Source organism: Xenopus laevis, chromosome 2L (assembly GCF_017654675.1).
Source record: "Xenopus laevis strain J_2021 chromosome 2L, Xenopus_laevis_v10.1, whole genome shotgun sequence".
NCBI lineage: Eukaryota > Metazoa > Chordata > Amphibia > Anura > Pipidae > Xenopus > Xenopus laevis.
Window position 1 is genome coordinate 12,021,032 of NC_054373.1, and position 20,529 is coordinate 12,041,560.

At 38.9% G+C, this 20,529-nt stretch overlaps 1 protein-coding gene across 1 annotated transcript in view; it reads right to left on the bottom strand.

Annotated features, from left to right (window-relative positions):
- The window catches only part of LOC108707415 (E3 ubiquitin-protein ligase TTC3), a 102,840-nt gene that overhangs the window by 54,365 nt on the left and 27,946 nt on the right, over positions 1-20,529 (bottom strand). Inside the window, exons 14-20 of the mRNA XM_041581166.1 lie at positions 14,377-14,539; positions 14,044-14,092; positions 12,050-12,131; positions 4,667-4,721; positions 3,252-3,309; positions 1,710-1,770; positions 380-517 (exon numbers count right to left, since the gene is read on the bottom strand). Of these exons, the coding sequence (XP_041437100.1) occupies positions 380-517; positions 1,710-1,770; positions 3,252-3,309; positions 4,667-4,721; positions 12,050-12,131; positions 14,044-14,092; positions 14,377-14,539 (606 nt within the window). The remainder of the gene's footprint in view (positions 1-379; positions 518-1,709; positions 1,771-3,251; positions 3,310-4,666; positions 4,722-12,049; positions 12,132-14,043; positions 14,093-14,376; positions 14,540-20,529) is intronic.

Sequence of the window (20,529 nt, forward strand, 5' to 3'; positions counted from 1 at the left end):
CCCTAGCCTTAGGCTGGTGACATATGTGGCGACTGTGGGGAGATTATTTTCCCGTCGACAAATCTCTTCTTCGGGCGATTTATCTCCCTGAAAAGCCTTCCCGCCGGCTAGAATGTAAATCACCGGCGGGATGGCACTTGGATCGCTTGGGCTTTCCAAAGTCGCCCAAAATTTCCTTGTGAGGCAATTTCGGGCAACTTCAGAAAACGAAACGTTCCGAGTGCCATCCTGCCAGCGATTCCAATTCTAGCTCGCGGGAAGGCTTTTCGGGGAGATTAGTCGCCTGAAGAAGAGGAGATTTGTCGCTGGGCAACTAAATCTCCCTGAATCTTCACGTGTTTCTCTGCCCTGGCTGTAAAACAAGAGGAGAAACGTATACCTGGAGGTCGGATGGAGTGATGATATCCAGCAATTTAGAAAAAGATCCTAGTGCATTATGGCAGCGGCTGTCTGCAAGTGCTTCACACCCATCACGCACCAGAGTCTTAACCATTTCTTGCAGAGTGGATAGATCCATCTAGATAAATAAACAAACACAATAACTACTGCAGGTTTTCTTCTAAAAGCAAATGTGATAGGGGATCATTAATGCAATTTAAATGGTGGTGGTAATGCACTATGACCCATGTCTGGAGAAGGCTTTCTGGTTTAGGTGCTGCTTTGAAGTCCAATATTTGATCCTACTGAGGCCTATAGCCCCATGGATGGCCACAACAGTAGATAAGCATTCACCATCAAATCTTACCCTAATAGGTTTTTGGTAAGGGCAGCCCATGCTTTTGTCCATTTAGTACAGTGAGGACTTGCACCACAGATTGGAACTCAATGAATTCAACAGAATCTAATTCAGTTTCTAAGTTCTTACTTGGTCCCCACTTGCCACAGTCGCATGTGCTGAAAACACCCTCATTCCTTAAACAGCAAGAACAGTATCGTGTTTATCTGACTGACTCGTTACTGGTGGGTTAAAGGGATTCGGTCATGATTTTTAGGATGTCGTTTTTATTTCTAAATAACACTGTTTACACTGCAAATAATTCACTCTACAATATAAAATGTCATTCCTGAACCAGCAAGTGTATTTTTTAGTTGTAATATTGGTGTGTAGGTGCATCTCAGGTCATTTTGCCTGGTCATGTGATTTCAGAAAGAGCCAGCACTTTAGGATGGAACTGCTTTCTGGCAGGCTGTTGTTTCTCCTACTCAATGTAACTGAATGTGTCTCAGTGGGACCTGGATTTTTACTATTGAGTGCTGCTCTTAGATCTACCAGGCAGCTGTTATCTCGTGCTGGGGGCTGTTATCTGGTTATCTTCCCATTGTTCTGTTAGGCGGGGGGGGGAGGGAGGGGGGGATATCACTCCAACTTTCAGTACAGCAGTAAAGAGTGACTGAAGTTTATCAGAGCACAAGTCACATGACTGGGGGCAGCTGGGAAACTGACAATATGTCTAGCCCCATGTCAGATTTCAAAATTAAATATTAAAAAATCTGTTTGCCCTTTTGAAAAATGGATTTCTGTGCAGAATTCTGCTGGAGCAGCACTATTAACTGATGTATCCCTTTAAAGTAAGGTTATGCGTGTCTATATATCTACAAGACGTGCTATGTGTTTCCTTAGGGAAATATGTTGTGTTAGACTCAGCTTTCTGTCTGCAGGTGACACAGTGATGGCTGCTTTAAAAAAAACAAACAATGTATTGTCTTACCTGTGAATATTTACAAGATACATCCTGGTTTTCCTTAGGTTCAGGCTTTGTACTAGACACCCTAGAAAAACAGCAGAATTAAAGTTATGCATATGTGGGATACAAGATTAGGAATAATACAATGGAAGAAAGCATGCGTTGTTTAAAATGAACACACCCTCTGTCTTATATTGAAATGCAATTGCATGTTATGCTATTATGACTGGTGACGGTCAAAAAGGGTGTGTAGACCAGACCCAGTCTCAAGAAGGAAACGTTTTATTCAGAACTGTAATAACATGTTTGCTTTGTAATGTATGTTGGGTATTTTGGTGCAAATAAAAACATTTAAAAAAAAAAAAAAAAAATTAATACACCACCCTCCTTGGGTCCAGACTGATTCAAAATAGGGCCTGGTGTTTCAAGTATATTGAGGCCCAAACAAACCCCCACAAACTAAAAGTCTGTCTGTGGCATTTTATAGCATCCCTTCTGGTGAGCAGTGTCATTAATCTAAATAAGCCTTTCAAGTGTAAGCCATCCTGTTTTGTGTTTTGAAGCCCCTGCATGTGTAAAGCTGGAATCCCTGACAAAGCATGACAGGCTTTTTATTTTGCAATAAATATATAATAATATAAAATATTATTCTTTATATAATAATATTTTTTTTATATATAAAAATGTCAGCAACAGTACTGTGGCTACTAAGAAACACACACCCTCATACAGGCACTTAAAGTATATAACTAATAGGCCCCACTTGCCAATGTTAAAATATTCTCTATATAAATCATTTGTTTTTGACAACAGAGTTTTATTCGTAATACTATTTTGTTACTTTAAAGGGGACCGGTCACCCTAAGAAATAATTCCAAATACTTTATTATCATGTTAGCTGAGCAAAATAAACTTTACTTACATTATATGTATTATTTAAATGTTTGTTTCCTTCAGTCTTAAAATTACACTATCACAACCAGCAGGCAGGTATTGAGTAAGATAATTGTGTATCACCCCAAAATCTTTGGTATGCACCAGAATGGGGAACGTAATCCCCAAGCACAGTGCCCTACATAATTATAGAGCGTGAGGAGGGAAGGGACAATGTGGGAAGTGCAGTGATATGTAGGAAGTGCTGAATTGAAAGTGAAAGTAACTGCCCCACCTCTATGCCTCGGACATAGAGGCGGGGCATATACTATTTGATTGACAGCTCAAATATTTAAATACCTTTATAACTGGTTTGGATGTTTAAATGAAAAAATAATTTGTGCTTCATGTTTAATTTACAAAGGACTTTCATTGTGCAGCTTTTTGTGTGTAGGTGACAGGTCCACTTTAAAGGCCCAATGCAGTGGTTTAAAATCAATTTTATAAATGAATATAAATATTAAAAGTACATAAATACAGCCCTTACTTCTCTGTACTATAGTTAAAAAATGGTCATGCACCTCTACTAGTGGAATTCCTATGTTTGGGGCACACATTATATAATAGCTTGGCAAGCTCTAAGAACACCACATTTATTCAATCATTTATTGCATAAAAGGCTCAAACGCTCACCTTAATTTTTCAGATTCTCCCACTTTTCCCTTTGACTTTCCCTTCTTCTGATTTTGCCCTAAAATAAAACAAAGAATCATTTATTATAGATAACACATGGGCCAACATTAGGGCTGACTATTTTAGATATTGATACGTAGAAAGCTGGAGGTAGATCTAAGCAGTCCCATCAGTAGAAAAGTAACCTCTTTAAGAAGAGGAGCATTGGCCTGGAGTAAGAGATGATTGATGTCAACGTGGGGTGCTTAACATATTGCCACACTCCATGATTCAGGCTTTATTTGCCCTTTAAAGGTGAAGTTCACCTATAAATTAACTTTCAGTATGAAGCAGATAGTAAAATTCTAAGTTCATTTGCAACCGATCTTCAATTTTTTAAAGTATTAAGCATTTTGTTCAGCAGCTATTGGGTGGCAACCTAACAACCAGGAAGTGGTGTGAACGAGAAACTCCAAGATGAATAGGAGGGCCTGCATAGAAAGATGAGCAGGTAGGGATGGGCGAATTTTTTTGCCTTGTTTCGCCGCTGAAAATGTCGCCCATAGACTTGTATTGCGTTACTCGTCAAAAAAAAAAAATTCACTGTGTCAAACATTTTTTTGACGCCCATAGACTTTAATGGGGGTCGGCGACATTTGCTGGCGGCAAATTTTAGACGAAAGGGGTCAAATTCACCCAAGCCTAGTAACAACAACACTGTAGTTTTTTGGCTGCTGGGGTCAGAGACCCCCATTTGAAAACTGGAAAGAGAAAGGCAAGTAATTAATAATTAAAAAGTGCAACAAATAAACAATGGAAAATTAATCGTTATTGCTAATTTAATTACTCATCTTTCTATTCAGGGCCTCTCCTATTCATATTCCAGTCTCTTATTCAAATCAATGCATAGTTACTAACTGGAGAGCTACTGAATAAAAGGCTAAGCGATTCAACTCTCAGAATTCCCCAAAAACAAAAAATCAGGGCTGTGGAGTCAGTACATAAAACCTTCCTCTGTTTAGGTTATGTTTATGGTACCTCAGTCTCTCCTCTGTTATTAAGTACAAAACATACAAGACATTTTATCACTGCCAAAGTTAAAAAAAAAAATAAACCACATCCTTTGGTAATTCTAAAACAAAATCAAAAGTTAAACTACATAAACCAAAAAACAGTTGGAAACCCTAAAACAACTTATATTCGTTGAACCAGGCAATTAGCTGTAGAATAGCTGCTAAATACAATCCAAAATTAACTCAAGTATTGTTCTTAGGAACAGAATTGCTTCTGCCAGATCCTCCTCCATCTTAAATCTGATTTGATGATGTTCAGTGCTTGTATTTAAAGTTATTAGGAGTCCATACATTTTTGGCGACTTTAACGTTTATTAGACTAAGAGATCAGGATGTTTTGCAGAGAGAGGTGAAGTTACTTACCAGTTACATTATCAGAAATACTGTCCTTATTTTGTAAAGCGGCCCCATCATTTTCCTAGGGAAAAAAAGCAAGAGAAGATAAGAAAAATGAGGAGAATAACTTCTCACTGTAAATATGTATAGGAGATATAAACAAAAATGCAGTGAACAGATACACTTCTCAGGCACGCAAAGTATTGACTCGCTAAATAGCAAAAAGATCAACTCTCCCAGCAATAAAAAGCACTGTATTTAATCCTGGTTGGAGCACAACGAGCACAGGGTTAACCGAAAAACCACAAAAATCCAAAATTATTAAATGAAGAGCAAAAGAGAACATGTTAAGGCATTGGCAGAAACTTTCAAGGCCATACTCCTTACGATCTCCCACGTCTGTTGTAGTATTCAGTATCAATTTCCCTTGTAGCCTTCAGTGTTTATCTCGAAGATTGTCTGTTAACAATTAGGGTAACGCCACACTGGGCATTTCGGGGAGATTTGGTCGCCTGGCGACTAATCGCCTCGTCTTTGCGGCGACCAAACTCCCCAAACGCCTTCCCTCACTCTGCGCTGGCTAAAATGAAAAAAAAAATGCCGGCGCTAATCACACGTGGCGATTCGTTTTCCGAATTTGCCCGAAGTTTACTTGTGAGGCAACTTCGGGCGACTTCAGAAAACGAACCGCAGCGTGTGATTAGCGCCACCGGTTTTTCACGAGGCGATTAGTTGCCAGGCGACCAAATATACCCAAAACACCCAGTTGTCGAGGCGACAAATCGCCTCTTTTTTCGGGCGACTAATCTTCCCGAACTGCCTTCCTGCCGGCTAAAATCTAAATCGCGGGCAGGATGGCATTTGGAGTGACATCACCCCCCTCCCTTTCCCCCCTAACAATGACAATTGGGAAGGTAACCAGATAACAGTCCCCTAACACAAGATAACAGCTCCCTGGTAGATCTAAGAACAACACTCAATAGTAAAATCCAGGTCCCACTGTGACACATTCAGTTACATTGAGTAGGAGAAACAACAGCCTGTCAGAAAGCAGTTCCTTCCTAAAGTGCTGGCTCTTTCTGAAAGCACATGACCAGGCAAAATGACCTGAGATGCACCTACACACCAATATTACAACTAAAAAAATACACTTGCTGGTTCAGGAATGACATTTTATATTGTAGAGTGAATTATTTGAAGTGTAAACAGTGTAATTTAGAAATAAAAACAACTTTATAAAACTCATGATAGAATCTCTAACTCAAACCAGTTCAAGAAGAACAAAACTCATACCTTAATCACAGGGCCTCTGCACAGCCCCCCCCCACCCTTGCCTCTCCACAGCTGCACCAAGGAGACCCACCAGAGCATCTCTGCACCCCTATACCTGGACTACAATGGCAGACTAGTGCAAAAGGGTCAGTGGCTGCCATACTTGTCTGCTTGATCCTATTCTTTGGCTCCAGAAGCATGAGCAAATGAAGCAAGGGGCTTCTCTGCCTGCAGAGCACATGCTCCATTATCGATCACAAGGAAAAGAAGCAAAGTCCACGGAAAAGACAGCAGCCAAGCCCCCTGACCAGCTCTGCCTTTTCAGTACAGATCCCAGGAAGCAGGGCAGTGCAGTGTATAGGCACTATGGTTAATTTAAAGGAAAAGTAACACCAAAAAACAAGTGTTTTCAAGGAATGACACTGTAATGTTGCCCTGCGCAGGTAAAACAGGTGTGTTTGCCTCAGAAACACTACTATAGTTTATATAAACAAGCTGCTGTGTAGCCATGGGGGCAGCCATTCAAGCACAGGATACACAGTAGATAACACGAAGTAGTGTTCTGACTATTATGTTAGACATCCAGTCACTCCAGCCTTTTCAGCTCTCTAACTCTGAGTTAGTCAGTGACTATAAGGGGGGCCCCCTTATAGTCACTGACTAACTCAGAGTTAGAGAGCTGAAAAGGCTGGAGTGACTGGATGTCTAACATAATTGGGACATAACTGTTCAGTGAGTTTGTAATTGATCCTCAGCATTCAGCTCAGAGTCAAAATCATAACCCCTGTGCCCCCCCCCCCCTCAAGTCACTGATCGGTTATTGCCTGGTAACCAATCAGTGGAAACCAAGAGAGCTGAAAAGCAGGAAGTAGTGTTCTGGCTATTATGTTACACATCCAGTCACTCCAGCCTTTAATTTTCGGTAAATAACTATTTTGAGAACATTTTTAATTTTGCACAAACTACCTGTTTACCCCGTTTTTATTTTTACACTGAACAATTCTGTAAAGGCAAATCGAATATAACCAAGTGAGTTTATAATCCAATACTTTTTTTTTATTTTTAAAGGGCGACTTGTCATCCAGACAAACTGTATAATAAAAGTCCATTTCGAATTAAACATGAAATCAATGTTTTTTAAAATTAAAGCATCCATACCTGTTTTAAAGAGGTTTTAAAGTATTAGCTGTCAATCGTATACTGCCTGCCCCTCATCTAAGCCTTAGGCACAGGGTAGCAAATTACTTTTACTTTCCATTCTGCACTCCTAGACATTACAGTCCATCCCACATCTCCCCATTCCCTGATCACCATCTAATTGTGTAGCCTGTGCAGAGGCATCATGTGCCCCATTCTGCCTCATAAATAAGATTTTGGAATTAAAGCTTGTCTTAAAGGGGTGGTTCTCTTTTAAGTATGTTACAGAATGACCAACTAAGCAACTTTTTAATTGGTCTGATTTCTTTTTTTACTGGTTTTAAATGATCTTTTTTTCCCTACTCTTTCCTTCTCTCAAATGGGGGCTCTGTAAGGCTACAAATGTATTGTTATTGCTACTTATTATTACTCTACTTTCTATTCAGGCCTTTCCTTTTCATATTGCAGTCTTGCTAAAATTACAGGAGAGCTGCTGAATAAAAAGCTAAATAACTCAGAATATCACTCTCTACGTCATACTTAGGGCTCTAACAGATGAGCGTTTTTACCTGCGCTCCCCTGAGTTCCGGTTTCATGCGTTCAGCCGCAGGGGAGCACAGGAGTAGACGCACTGAATTCTTTTCAATGGGGCTGTACTCACACAGACGCATGTAATCACCGAATGCAGGTTGGGACACATTTTTCCTGCGTTCTGCGCATACATGCATCTGTGTGAGTACAGCCCCATTAAAAAGAATTCAGTGTGTCTACTCCTGCGCTCCCTGCGGCTGAACGCATAAAATCAGAATGCAGGAGAGTGCAGGTAAAAACGCTCTTCTGTAAGAGTCCTTACATTTAATTTAAATTGAATTAAAGGTGAAGAAACAAGTGCACTTTCCCCAAGTCCACCCCCTATAAATATAACTGAACACAGGTAGATCTGTATTCATGGGGAAGAACAAGCTCCTTTACTCTATTCTGGATAACATGGACCTTCTCCCACAGACTTAGCAGTGGCCCAATGTTCCAAGTGTGAAAAACTACGGTGGCTTGCACCTGTTTTAGCACTTTAAATGCCACCCTTAACATCAATAAATTAACATTATAGTGTTCTGAATTCAAACATGAAACAGTCAAGCTGAGAAATCACTATATATTTCCGGGACAGGCAGCCAGTACAGAAACAAGCACACGGATAACAAGTATTTCAGGTTGGTTCAATCTACATTATCCACCTCCATGTTTACAGCCACACACATTAGTAATCCCTGTCCCCTGTAAACTGCTGTGTCTGGGAAACAAAATCAGGGAAGTGCAACAGATGCAGATGGTGATAAACTACAGGTATGGGACCTGTTATCCAGAATGCTCGGGACCTGGGGTTTTCTGTATAACGAAACTTTCTGGAATTAGGATCTTCATACCTTAAGTCTAATAAAAATCATGTAAACATTAAATAAACCCAATAGGCTGGTTTTGCTTCCAATAAGGAATAATTATATCTTAGTTGGGATCAAGTACAATATCCTGTTTTATTATTACAAAGAAAAAGGAAATAATTTTTTAAAATGTGGATTATTTAGATGAAACGGAGTCGACGGGACGGCTTTTCTGTAATCTGGTGTTTTCTGGATAACGGATCCCATACCTGTAGCGTCACTCAGAATACTTGCTGGGAAATGTAGCTGAATTGTATAAAGTACCTACCTTTATCCTCCTAAGTCTAACGGATACAAATAATTCCAACAAGATCAATATGCAGTAGTTCACAAGAATCCAGAGCTGGGCTTCCATGCTCCTATGTGGTGCTTGCACTGCAAGTTGTGCTGTATCTACATAGCTCTACTGCAGGTATGTTACCAGCAAAACTTACCCCACCTTCCAGCACTCATGCCAAATAGCAGCCTATATTGTTCTGGTAAAAGGCAATAACATAGTAACTGATGCCAGTATTAGCCTGTAGCATTCAACATAATCACAACAATAGATGAAATGTAACGTGCCAACAAACACACAAAGGGAGCTGTGTGACTAACACTCAGTGGAATGAATTCACCGACAGAAAAGCCATCTCCCACAGACTCCATTTTATCCAAATAATCCAAAATTTTAAAAATGATTTCCTTTTTCTCTGTAATAATAAAACAGTAGCTTGTACTTGATCCCAACTAAGATATAATTAATCCTTATTGGAAGCAAAACCAGCCTATTGGGTTTATTTAATGTTTATATGATTTTCTAGTAGACTTAAAAGTTATGAAGATCCAAATTACAGGAAGATCCATTATCCAGAAAACCCCAGGTCCAGAGCATTCTGGATAAAAGGTCCCATACCTGTACTGTCTCCCAAGGTCTAAACCCTGACAACACTTTTGTTATTCCTCACCATCCCTGCTGGAGCCCCAACCCTTTGAAACGGTCCAGTTTTAATAAAAATAATGGCAAAAGTGGCAAACCTATTCATCCTATTATATAGTTTAAGGGTCAGGGTACACAGGCAGATTCGAGGAGATTATTTGCCCGGCGACAAATCTCTTCTTCAGGGCGACTAATCTCCTCAAACTGCCTCCCCTGCCGGCAAAAATGTAAATCGCTGGGGGTGTGGCACTCGTAATTCGTTTCCCGAAGCTGCATGAGGTTTCCTTGTTAGGCAACTTCGGGTGACTTCAGAAAACAAATTACTCAGAGTGCCATCCCTCCAGCAATTTACATTTTAGCCAGCGGGAAGGCAGTTCGGGGACATTAGTCGCCCCGAAGAAGAGATTTGGTGCCAGGGGACTAATCTCCCCGAATCTCCTTGTGTGCCCTGACCCTTATATTTAAGTATGATTTTATGAAGCAAGCCGTGGTTTTTTTTAAAGGGATGGTTCACCTTTAAATTAACTTTTAGTATGTTATAGAATAGCAAATTCTAAGCAACTTTTAAGCAGGTCTTCATTTTTTTCTTTTATATAGTTTTTTTTTTTTTTTTAAATTGTTTGCCTTCTTCTGACTCTTTCCAGCTTTCAGCAGCTGTAAGGCTATAAATGTATTGTTGTAACTTTTTACTACTCTTCTTTTTATCCAGACCCTATCCTATTCATATTCAAGTCTCTTATTCAAATCAATGCATGGTTGCTGGGGTAAATTGTACCCTAGCAACCAGATTGCTGAAACTGCAAACTGGAGAGCTGCCGAATAAAAATCAAAATAACTCAAAAAACCAAGAATAATAAAAATTGCAAGCCGTCTCAGAATATCACTCTACATCATACTACAGGTTAATTTAAAGGTGAACAATTCCTTTAATAACATGTGGTTTAGGCAGCATTCAGTGACACTACAGTGCCAATGTGTTGTGTCGTTTACCATTAAACATCTGCACAATATACTAGATCCTCGCAACACTTTGCTATATGAGATATGGTCTAGTCAAAGGTGTGGGGTACTGGTGTGCCATACAAGTGGCATTCTAGTTGTTTATAGTTACAAGTGAGAGGTTTAAGTGTCAGTAAATAGAGCTATTCATCATGACGTGTCCAAATAGGTTGATAAAGTGATAGTAAGGACAATGATACTTAGTGCAACACACACAATTTTTCATATGGTAAATTCCAGCAACAGGGAAGAATATAGGGTCACCAAATCTTTGCTACAGAATAACAATTTTGCACCCACCGGCACTACTATTACAAATACAGAAGAGTATCACTTAGCTGACCTTAAGTCTTCCACTGCCTGGCTTCAATGAAAAAACGCTTGCTTTCCTCTTTCTACGAAAAAAGCTGCCCTGCTGAAATATGCTGATCAAGATATCAGCCTCGTTCATTTTCTCCTTCAAATGAAAGTGAAGCATTAGGAAAGCTACAGTTTGAAATTAGTCACATTAAATCTAATAAGATCTTATGCTGCAAAAGGACACCCTCTAACATGCTCTCACTGCATTTAAATAGAACAGGCTAAAGTTGGCCATACATGTGCAGATATTCCCTACAATTCTCAGTGCGTGTATGTTGGGCGAACAATATCTTGAAGCCACAGATATTGCTTGGTTTGTCGATTGGGCAGGTTTGAAAAGTTCATTTGGACGGTGCCATGGGTAGATGGGGGATATAAAGAGCTGCGGCGTCTCTTCTCTTACAGTTCTGTTCTTTTAGGCTCTTGGCCTGAAGAAGCAAAAAATAGAGAGGTGGGCCATACCATGTAAGGACACTTGTATGGTATCAGTGTCGACCAGTGGTAGGATTATAATGAGTATCAGCCATTGTTTGGCTACTTAAAGGGTGGGTATCTATCGCGAAAATGAAAATATAATATAAGTTTCATCATAATTAAATAAGAAACTTTCTAATTACAATTAAAAATTCTGCATTGTTTCTGGAATAATCAAGTTTATCTTCACTATTCCTCTCTCAGCATCTGTTTCTCTTCATTCTCTCTTCATTCAGCAGTTGGGTGTCAGATGAATGATCCAATATATCTTATGGGGGGGAACCCTTTCCTAGCAGATGTATTAGAGCTCACTCAAATAACTGATTCCTGTACAAACAAAATAACTGCCCTTTGAACAAATTCTGTATGTAGAGAGACATGATGTCTGGTGATTTTAATAGTGAGCTCTGATACATCTTCTAGGCAAAAGGAGCCCCCCTAAAATTGGAAATTATAAAAATATGTAATAATGTTAATAATGTGGCTCATTATCTACCTATGTAAAAAATTACAGATGGTCAGTGCTGCTTCAAAACACTGTGGAAATGTTAAATAGCATTAGAATGATCTGGGAAATTCACAACAAAATATAAACTCATATTTCTTGAAACAAAAGCATCATTAATATTACTCACGGTAAGGTCTAAAAAAAAAAAAGCACAGTGAAACATTCAAATATTTTTTTGGGTGGAGGGGCTTACAAATGGGAGCTGTCCATAGACATCAACAAGCAAGATCAAACCTCCTTCCATTTTTAAAATCATGAGCATCAGAAACAATTCTTTTTTTTTCTGTTTGTAAAGAACTTACCTTATTAGGGATATCTTCTTTATGACTAGAGGATATATTCTTTTTTTCCTTTGGAACTAAAATAGAAGGTGGCTGAGCAATCCTACAAGAAAGAAACATTGTTTAAAGAACAAGTAATAACATTGCTCTAAAACAACGATTCTTTACCTATAGATCAAGTCCAAAACCGAAGTACCCATAATGGGAGTTGAACATAGGTTAGGCATCTATAATTAAAGATGCCTGAACGACTTGCCATACCTCCCAACTGTCCCGTTTTTCACGGGACAGTCCCGATTTTGACAGCTCAACCCACAGTCCCGGGTTTGTTACTGAAATGTCTCAACTTTCTCTTTGATCTCCTGCACTGAACAGCTAGAATAAGATACAAAGTTTCTGACTTAATTGGCTTTTGGCAGAGAGCCTAGAATGTGTGGCAGGTGCACTTAGATACTTTTAAGATCAGCAAAGAAACAATTGTAACAATTTAAGATAAGCAGGTCTCTTGGGAAAATTGTGACTTGCAGCTTAAAGGGCAATTCATTTTCATTAGCAAAACTGTAATAACATAAAAACCACAGAAATGTGTTCAAACTTTAATAACCTGCCAAATTTTGTAAAATGAACAATGGTAATTTCACCACGCAAATATTTTTGTCCCTCTTTTGATTTACAAAATGTTGGGAAGTATGAGCTTCCATATGCTTCCTATTACTGGCTGCACTGTGGCAAACTGGGGGAGGTTATTAACTGAAATGGGTCTTTTGATCAAACAGTGTCCTGTAGAATAAACCTATACTGGTATAGACCTCTGGCATCTCTCTATACAGGCTATAAGCAAACTTAAAGGGCTGGATCAATTGCGTAGAGGTTAATGCCCAAAAACAGGTATTCTGCCACCCTAAGTTGCAACTGCTGGTAGAGCCCTGCAGCCCCCTGATGTCACTACTGATAGGAAATCAAAAGAACGATTGCAAACTCTAGCCCAAGCAAAAAGTTTTATTACATCAAAAAAAAAAAAGGATACAAAAATAGTCCCAAAACAAATATTGGCCCAACGCGTTTCGACCAAAGAATGGTCTTATTCATGGGCAATCAAAATGAAAATGCCTTTTTCTTTTGATATTTTTCTTTTGATTGTCTCTGAGGAAGACCATTCTTTTGGCTAATGATATTTGTTTTGGGACTTTTTCTATGTAATAAAACTTTTTGTTTGAGCTAGCGTGTGCAATCATTCATTTGATTTTTTGTCCTTTATAACCCTGGAGACTCGTTAGTGGAGCCTCCATTGGATTAGCACCTCACATTATCTACTGTGTATGCGCCTTCTAACCTTATATTTTTATGTGTTATTGTCCCTACTGATAGATCTTTTTTTCCATGGATACGAAAATGATAGAAAAATCTTTTCAGAATCAGCTTGTATACTGATTAAATAATAACAGGTATCCTTGTTGTTTCAAATTAGTGATGTGCAGGCCAGGCTGATACCCACAGGTTTACCCACGGGTCAGCTGGTTCAGGCCGACCACGTACATCCCTTTCCCGGGTTGCGGGCGGGTGCGGGTTGAGCTCTTCTGACTGCTCTCCCAGCCCGTGACCTTAAAAATGCCGGCTTCCGACTTCCGGGTTGAACTTTTATAGGCACGCGCCTGCTTGCCCTGCCCCTTTTGTGACGTCATTGGCGGGGCGTATCGGGTTGGCACAAGTCTATAAGAGGAACCCGGGTTAATAAAAGGGGCCGGGTGGAGGGAGGGCGGGTGAGGGTCGGGAAAAACTTGACCCGCACATCACTATTTCAAATGTATTTGTCTAAAAACTGTTAATATCCTGAAAACAACAAAAAATTATCCTAATTTGAAAAAGTGATTAGACAAGAGCCCTTTAAGCAATTTTACGGTAATTGTTTTGAGGGATTACATTTACCTTACTCCCTCCCCCTTTCCCTTTTTTTGTTTTTAAATAACATGGGGTTTTTAAAATGGATTAACAAATTTTTTAAATGAGGTACGTACTTTTTGTCACGGATTAGCTTTCTGGTAGTACATCTCCGATGCTTTCCATCTGTGAAATAAAGCAAAATTATACCTCAGTATTAAAATAGAGAAAAAAAGAGTCGAATTTAATAGAAGTTTACTCTGCCTCCTGCAGAATACGGTTTCAATGTGGTTGTAACAAGACACCCAACTGACCATTGAAATGTGATCATATAACTTGTGTACAATGTGTTATTCTATTCATCTATCTCACTAGATAAAAATCCAAGTGGAAAGGACCAGATTAAAGGGGAAAACAGAATAGAATGCTGCAAGGAAGTGTACACATGCATGGTAAAAAGGCAGGTTTACCTTTCATCTCCTCTATTTTTCTCTTGATCTTTGTATGTTGCTTAATTAAGTCTCGGATGCCTTCAGGGCTGTCCTTGCAAAGCAGCTGAGCCTTTTCGTTGGAAGCAAGCGCTAGCTCTCGATCTCCCATAAGAAACAGGACTTCACAGAAACGATAGTGACCCTGAGAAGAAAAGATTTGTATTAAACAGTGGTGAATGGGGAAACAGAGCCGGCAGGAGAAAATAATAAATATCTGCATCCTCCACCAATCCCAACATATAACAGCTGTTTTAGGGTAGGGGCACACTCTGCGATTCGGGGAGATTTAGTCACCTGGCGATTACTCGTCTCGTCTTTGTGGCGATCGATCTCCCCGAGCGCCATCCTGTCTTGTGCTGGCTATAATTAAAAGTCGCCTGCGACATGGCACACGCGGCGATTCTTATTCCGAAGTCGCCCAAAGTTACCTCGTGAGGCAACTTCGGAATACGAAGCGCGGCGTGTGCCGTGTCGCAGGCGACTTTTCATTTTAGCCAGTGCAAGACAGAGGGAAGGCGTTTGGGGCGATTGATCACCACAAAGACGAGGCGATTAGTCGCCAGCGACTAAATCTCCCCAAATCGGCCAGTGTGCCCCTACCCTTAGCAATAGCCGAGAGGACTGGTTACTTCTGAAATAAAGTGAGTTGTCCAACTGACTTAAGAATGAAAAGAGGACCGGAGGGGAGCCTGGGGGTGGGAAAAAATGCTGGTAAAAAGTGCCTGTGCAAAACACTTCAAAATGTACAAAAAACATAATATAATTAATTATAGTAGAACCCCAATTTTACATTTTTCAGGGGACCAGAAAAAAATTAGAGATGCACAGAATCCAGGATTCGGTTCGGGATTCGGCCTTTTCTAGAAGAATTCGGATTCGGCCGAATCCTTCTGCCCGGCAGAACCGAATCCTAATTTGCATATGCAAATTAGGGGCAGGGAGGGAAATTGTGTGACCTTTTGTCAGAAAATAAGGAAGTAAAAAATGCTTTCCCCATCCCATCTGTAATTTGCATATGCAAATTAGGGTTCGGATTCCGTTCAGTATTCGGCCGAATCTTTCACGAAGGATTCGGGGGTTCAATATATATATTAATATAATGGTCTTGATAAAGGTCTCTGGATGGGACCGGATTGCTTCAGAAAATCTACTATAGTTTATGTAAACAAGCTGCTGTGTAGCCATGGGGGCAGCCATTCAAGCACAGGATACACAGTAGATAACAGATAAGTACTACTATAGTTTATATAAACAAGCTGCTGTGTAGGCATGGGGGCAGCCATTCAAGCACAGGATACACAGTAGATAACAGATAGGTACTACTATAGTTTATATAAACAAGCTGCTGTGTAGCCATGGGGACAGCCATTCAAGCACAGGATACACAGTAGATAACAGATAAGTACTACTATAGTTTATATAAACAAGCTGCTGTGTAGCCATGGGGGCAGCCATTCAAGCACAGGATACACAGTAGATAACAGCTAAGAACTACTATAGTTTATATAAACAAGCTCCTGTGTAGCCATGGGGGCAGCCATTCAAGCACAGGATACATAGTAGATAACAGATAAGAACTACTATAGTTTATATAAACAAGCTGCTGTGTAGCCATGGGGACAGCCATTCAAGCACAGGATACACAGTAGATAACAGATAAGTACTACTATAGTTTATATAAACAAGCTGCTGTGTAGCCATGGGGACAGCCATTCAAGCACAGGATACACAGTAGATAACAGATAAGTACTACTATAGTTTATATAAACAAGCTGCTGTGTAGCCATGGGGGCAGCCATTCAAGCACAGGATACACAGTAGATAACAGATAAGTACTACTATAGTTTATATAAACAAGCTGCTGTGTAGCCATGGGGGCAGCCATTCAAGCACAGGATACACAGTAGATAAAAGATAAGTTCTGAAGAAAATCCTGTTCTATACTACAGAGGTTTTCTGGCATCTGCGGAGTATCCTGTGCCTTTTCTCCTTTTTCAGCTTTGAATGGCTGCCCCCATGTCTACACAGCAGCTTGTTTATATAAACTATAGTAGTACTTATCTGTTATCTACTGTGTATCCTGTGCTTGAATGGCTGCCCCCATGGCTACACATCAGATTGTTTATATAAACTATAGTAGTACTTATCTGTTATCTACTGTGTATCCTGTACTTGAATGGCTGCCCCCATGGCTACACAGCAGCTTGTTTATATAAACTAAACTGGTGTGTTTGCTTCAGCAACAGTAGTTTTACTAGTGCAGAGCAACAGGACTTTACATTTTCATTACATTAAAATACCTTCGTTTTTTTAGAACTGTTCCTTTAAAGCAACTGTAACACCAAAAAATTAAAGTGTTTTAAAGTAATGAAAATATAATTTCATGTTGCCCTGCACTGGTAAAACTGGTGTGTTTGCTTCAGAACAATACTATATTTTATACAAACAAGCTGCTGTGTAGAAATGGCAGAAATTTAAAAAAAAGCTATATGGCACAGGTTAAATAGTGGATATCAGATAACACCATTATGTTCTACAGAGCTTATCTGTTGTGTAACCTGAGCAGTTTCGCCTTTGAATAGCTGCCCCCATTGCTACACAGCAGCTTATTTATATAAACAATAGTCGTGTTTCTGAAGCAAACACATCTGTTCCTTTAAGTTGGGGTCAAGTACAAGTTACGGTTTCATTATTACAGAGAAAATGGAAATAACTTTAAAATTAATGGGAATCTGAGAAAGCTCAGATTTCTGGGAAGGAGATGGCCTTCCCATAAATCTGAGCTTTCTGGTTAATGGGTTTCTGGATAACGGCTCCCATACCCGTGTATGTATGTATCTAGTATGGAAGTTGCCATTCATATTCAGTATACACAAATACACAGTGACAATAAAAAGGCTTACTGTGCTTTATATTCTGTGCCAGTATAGGTTAATAAACAGTTACACACAATCAGCCATGTATAATTATAAATAGGTTATATTTTCCATTAATGGCAACACAACAACCCACAATGAAATAAAATTTCAGCTCTCATTTAAATGTGAGATATTTGCATGACATACATTTTTATCGATAGCCATATACAGGTATAGGATCCTTTATCCAGAAAGTCGTTATCAAAAAAGCTCAGAATTATAGGATGCCCATCTCCCACAGATTCTATTTTAGTAAAATAATTCAGTATAAACACATGATTTCCCTTTTCTCTGTAATAATAAAACCGTACCTTGCACCGGTATTGGATCCGTTGTCCAGAAACCCGTTATCCGGAAAGCTCTGAATTACATAAAGGTTTTTTTTTTTTTTTAATTATTTCCCTTTTCTCTGTAGTTATAAAACAGTAGCTTGTACTTGATCCCAACTAAGATATAATTAATCCTTATTGGAAGCAAAACCAGCCTATTGGGTTTATTTAATGTTTACATGATTTTTCTAGTAAACAAGGTATGAAAGTCCAAAATAAAGAAAGATCAGTTATCCGGAAAACCCCAGGTCCTAAGCTTTCTGGATAACAGGTCCCATAACTGTATTTGATACCAAATAAGATATAATTAATCCTTATTAGAGGCAAAACAATTCTATTGAATTTAAAAAAAAATTTAAATATTTTTTAAGCCGACAAGGTATGGAGAGCCAAAATTAAGGAAAGACCCCTTATGCGGGAAAACCCCAAGTCCCAAGTATATATATATATATATATATATATATATATATATATATATATATATATATATATATATATATATATTATATATATATATATATATATATATATATTATATATATATATATATATATATATAATATATATAAATATATATAAATATATATATATATATAAATATATATATATAATATATATAAATATATATATATAAATATATATAATATATATATATATATAAATATATATAAATATATATATATATATATATATATACACACACATACATACATACACACACACACATACACACACACACATAGGTCCAGCAAACAGTTTCTATAAAGTTCTCATTATGTAAATGGAAGCGCCACAAAGAACAGTGGAGGGACATTTCCTTCCGTACAAAACACTTACCAACGCTTGTCCAGTTCTGTCACAAATACACTTTCAGTCGATAAAATAAGCGAGTACTTCTAAAATGGCCTGATAATAAGAATGTATTAGAGCCCCCCTCACTAGCATTTGTAGCAGAGAATCCAGCAGGCAGCACAAAGCCACAGCGTAACGATAATAAAGTCCCCCACTTCCTGGTCGCTAGCGGGCGTCAGAAATCTAAAGCAAATAGAGAAGTATGGCCTCACTGCCTCCCACTGCTTTCTGTCAGGAGCGGGAACTGCCTGTGCTTGATTTTCCCTCCAAACAAACAGAAAGCTTGGAACAAAGATTGTGAAACGAAACTTGGACGTGTGCCAGTAAGTCTCGCGCGTTGAATAGAAACCTTTGCATTCAGCCCATAGTCCCTGTCTAGTACTGCCCACATGTGATCCTGTAAAACAGCTTTTCACACTTTACTGCTTTATGCCTCCAAATGATGGTCTACATTGGGTCAGGGACTAGGGCCTCTTTTAAAGGAAATGTAAACACCCCCTCCCCCCCCCACAAAAATGTAATCAGTGAACAGCCTCTTTGAAATCTTTATATAACTGCCACTCTGGTTGTTACAAGGTTAACAATAAGGCTGCAGCATCCCCTTAAAGGAAAACTATACCCCCAAAATGAATACTTAAGCAACAGATAGTTTATATCAAATTGAATGACATATTAAAGAATCTTACCAAACTGGAATATATATTTACATAAATATTGCCCTTTTACATCTCTTGCCTTGAACCACCATTTCGTGACTGTATCTGTGCTGCCTCAGAGATCACCTGACCAGAAATACTACAACACTAACTGTAACAGGAAGAAGTGAGGAAGCAAAAGGCAGAACTCTGTCTGTTAATTGGCTCATGTGACCTTACATGTGGTTTGTATGTGTACACAGTGAATCTTACGATCTCAGGGGGTGGCCCTTATTTTTTAAAATGGCAATTTTCTATTTATGATTACCCAATGGCACATACTACTAAAAAATTATATTATTATGATAATGGTTCATTTACATGAAGCAGGGTTTTACACATGAGCTGTTTTACTCAGTATCTTTTAATAGAGACCTACATTGTTTGGGGGGTATAGTTTTCCTTTAATCACTTAGAATTCCTTCTCCTCCTCTAACCCCCTCCCTCAGGAATTTCCTTTGGCTGAAGACTAATGAGCATGCTCGGTTCTTCTCAGCTCAGAACACTAAACACACCCTCCAGTCTAACAGCAAATGAAGAGATAGCATTGCTGGTTCCCATACAACTGTCAGTTCCTAACCTCCCCTGAGCTCAGCTTAACCATTACACTGCTCAACCCCAGCAGAACATGTTATCAAAGTATGTTGTGCCTGTGTCACTTGCATTCTGCATTGCACATGTCAATGTTACTGATGACATGTCAGAAGGAAAATGGCCGCCGGTGAAAGCTGCTATTTGTTTTAGGAAAATGTGATGGTGCAGGCAAATGGAGAGGGTATATGCAGTACAAATGATGTGGCTTGGGTGGGAAGATGTGCACAACTTATATACATGGTAGGAAAATGAAGGCTTTACATGTCCTTTAACATAGAACAGTCAGTGAATTTAGGGCCCCAAAATATTGATACATATTGATAATATTAATATTCTACAAAGATATATTAAAATTGCTCATTAAAAGTGTTGTTCACCTTCAAAAACTTTTTTCAGTTGATTTCAGATATTTCCCCAAAAACAAAAACCATTTCCAATTACTTTCTATTTTCTATGTGTGAGTGTTTTTCGAATATTGAAGTGTAAAGTGTCATTTTTCACCTTCTAAAGCAGCTGTGGGGGGGTCGCCGACCCTGTAAACTGTTCTAAATTGATACATTTCGTCAGAGATGCTGCTAAGAAATGTATCAACTAAATGTTGCAAAATTGTAACCGTTTAGAGTCTGCACTTGAATTACTGAGCTGCCAGACTGAGACACCAGAGACACAAACATTCAACTTAGATTTTGGAAAAACAGTAACAATATAAAAAATGGAAAGTAATTGAAAAATGTCTTTATTCCT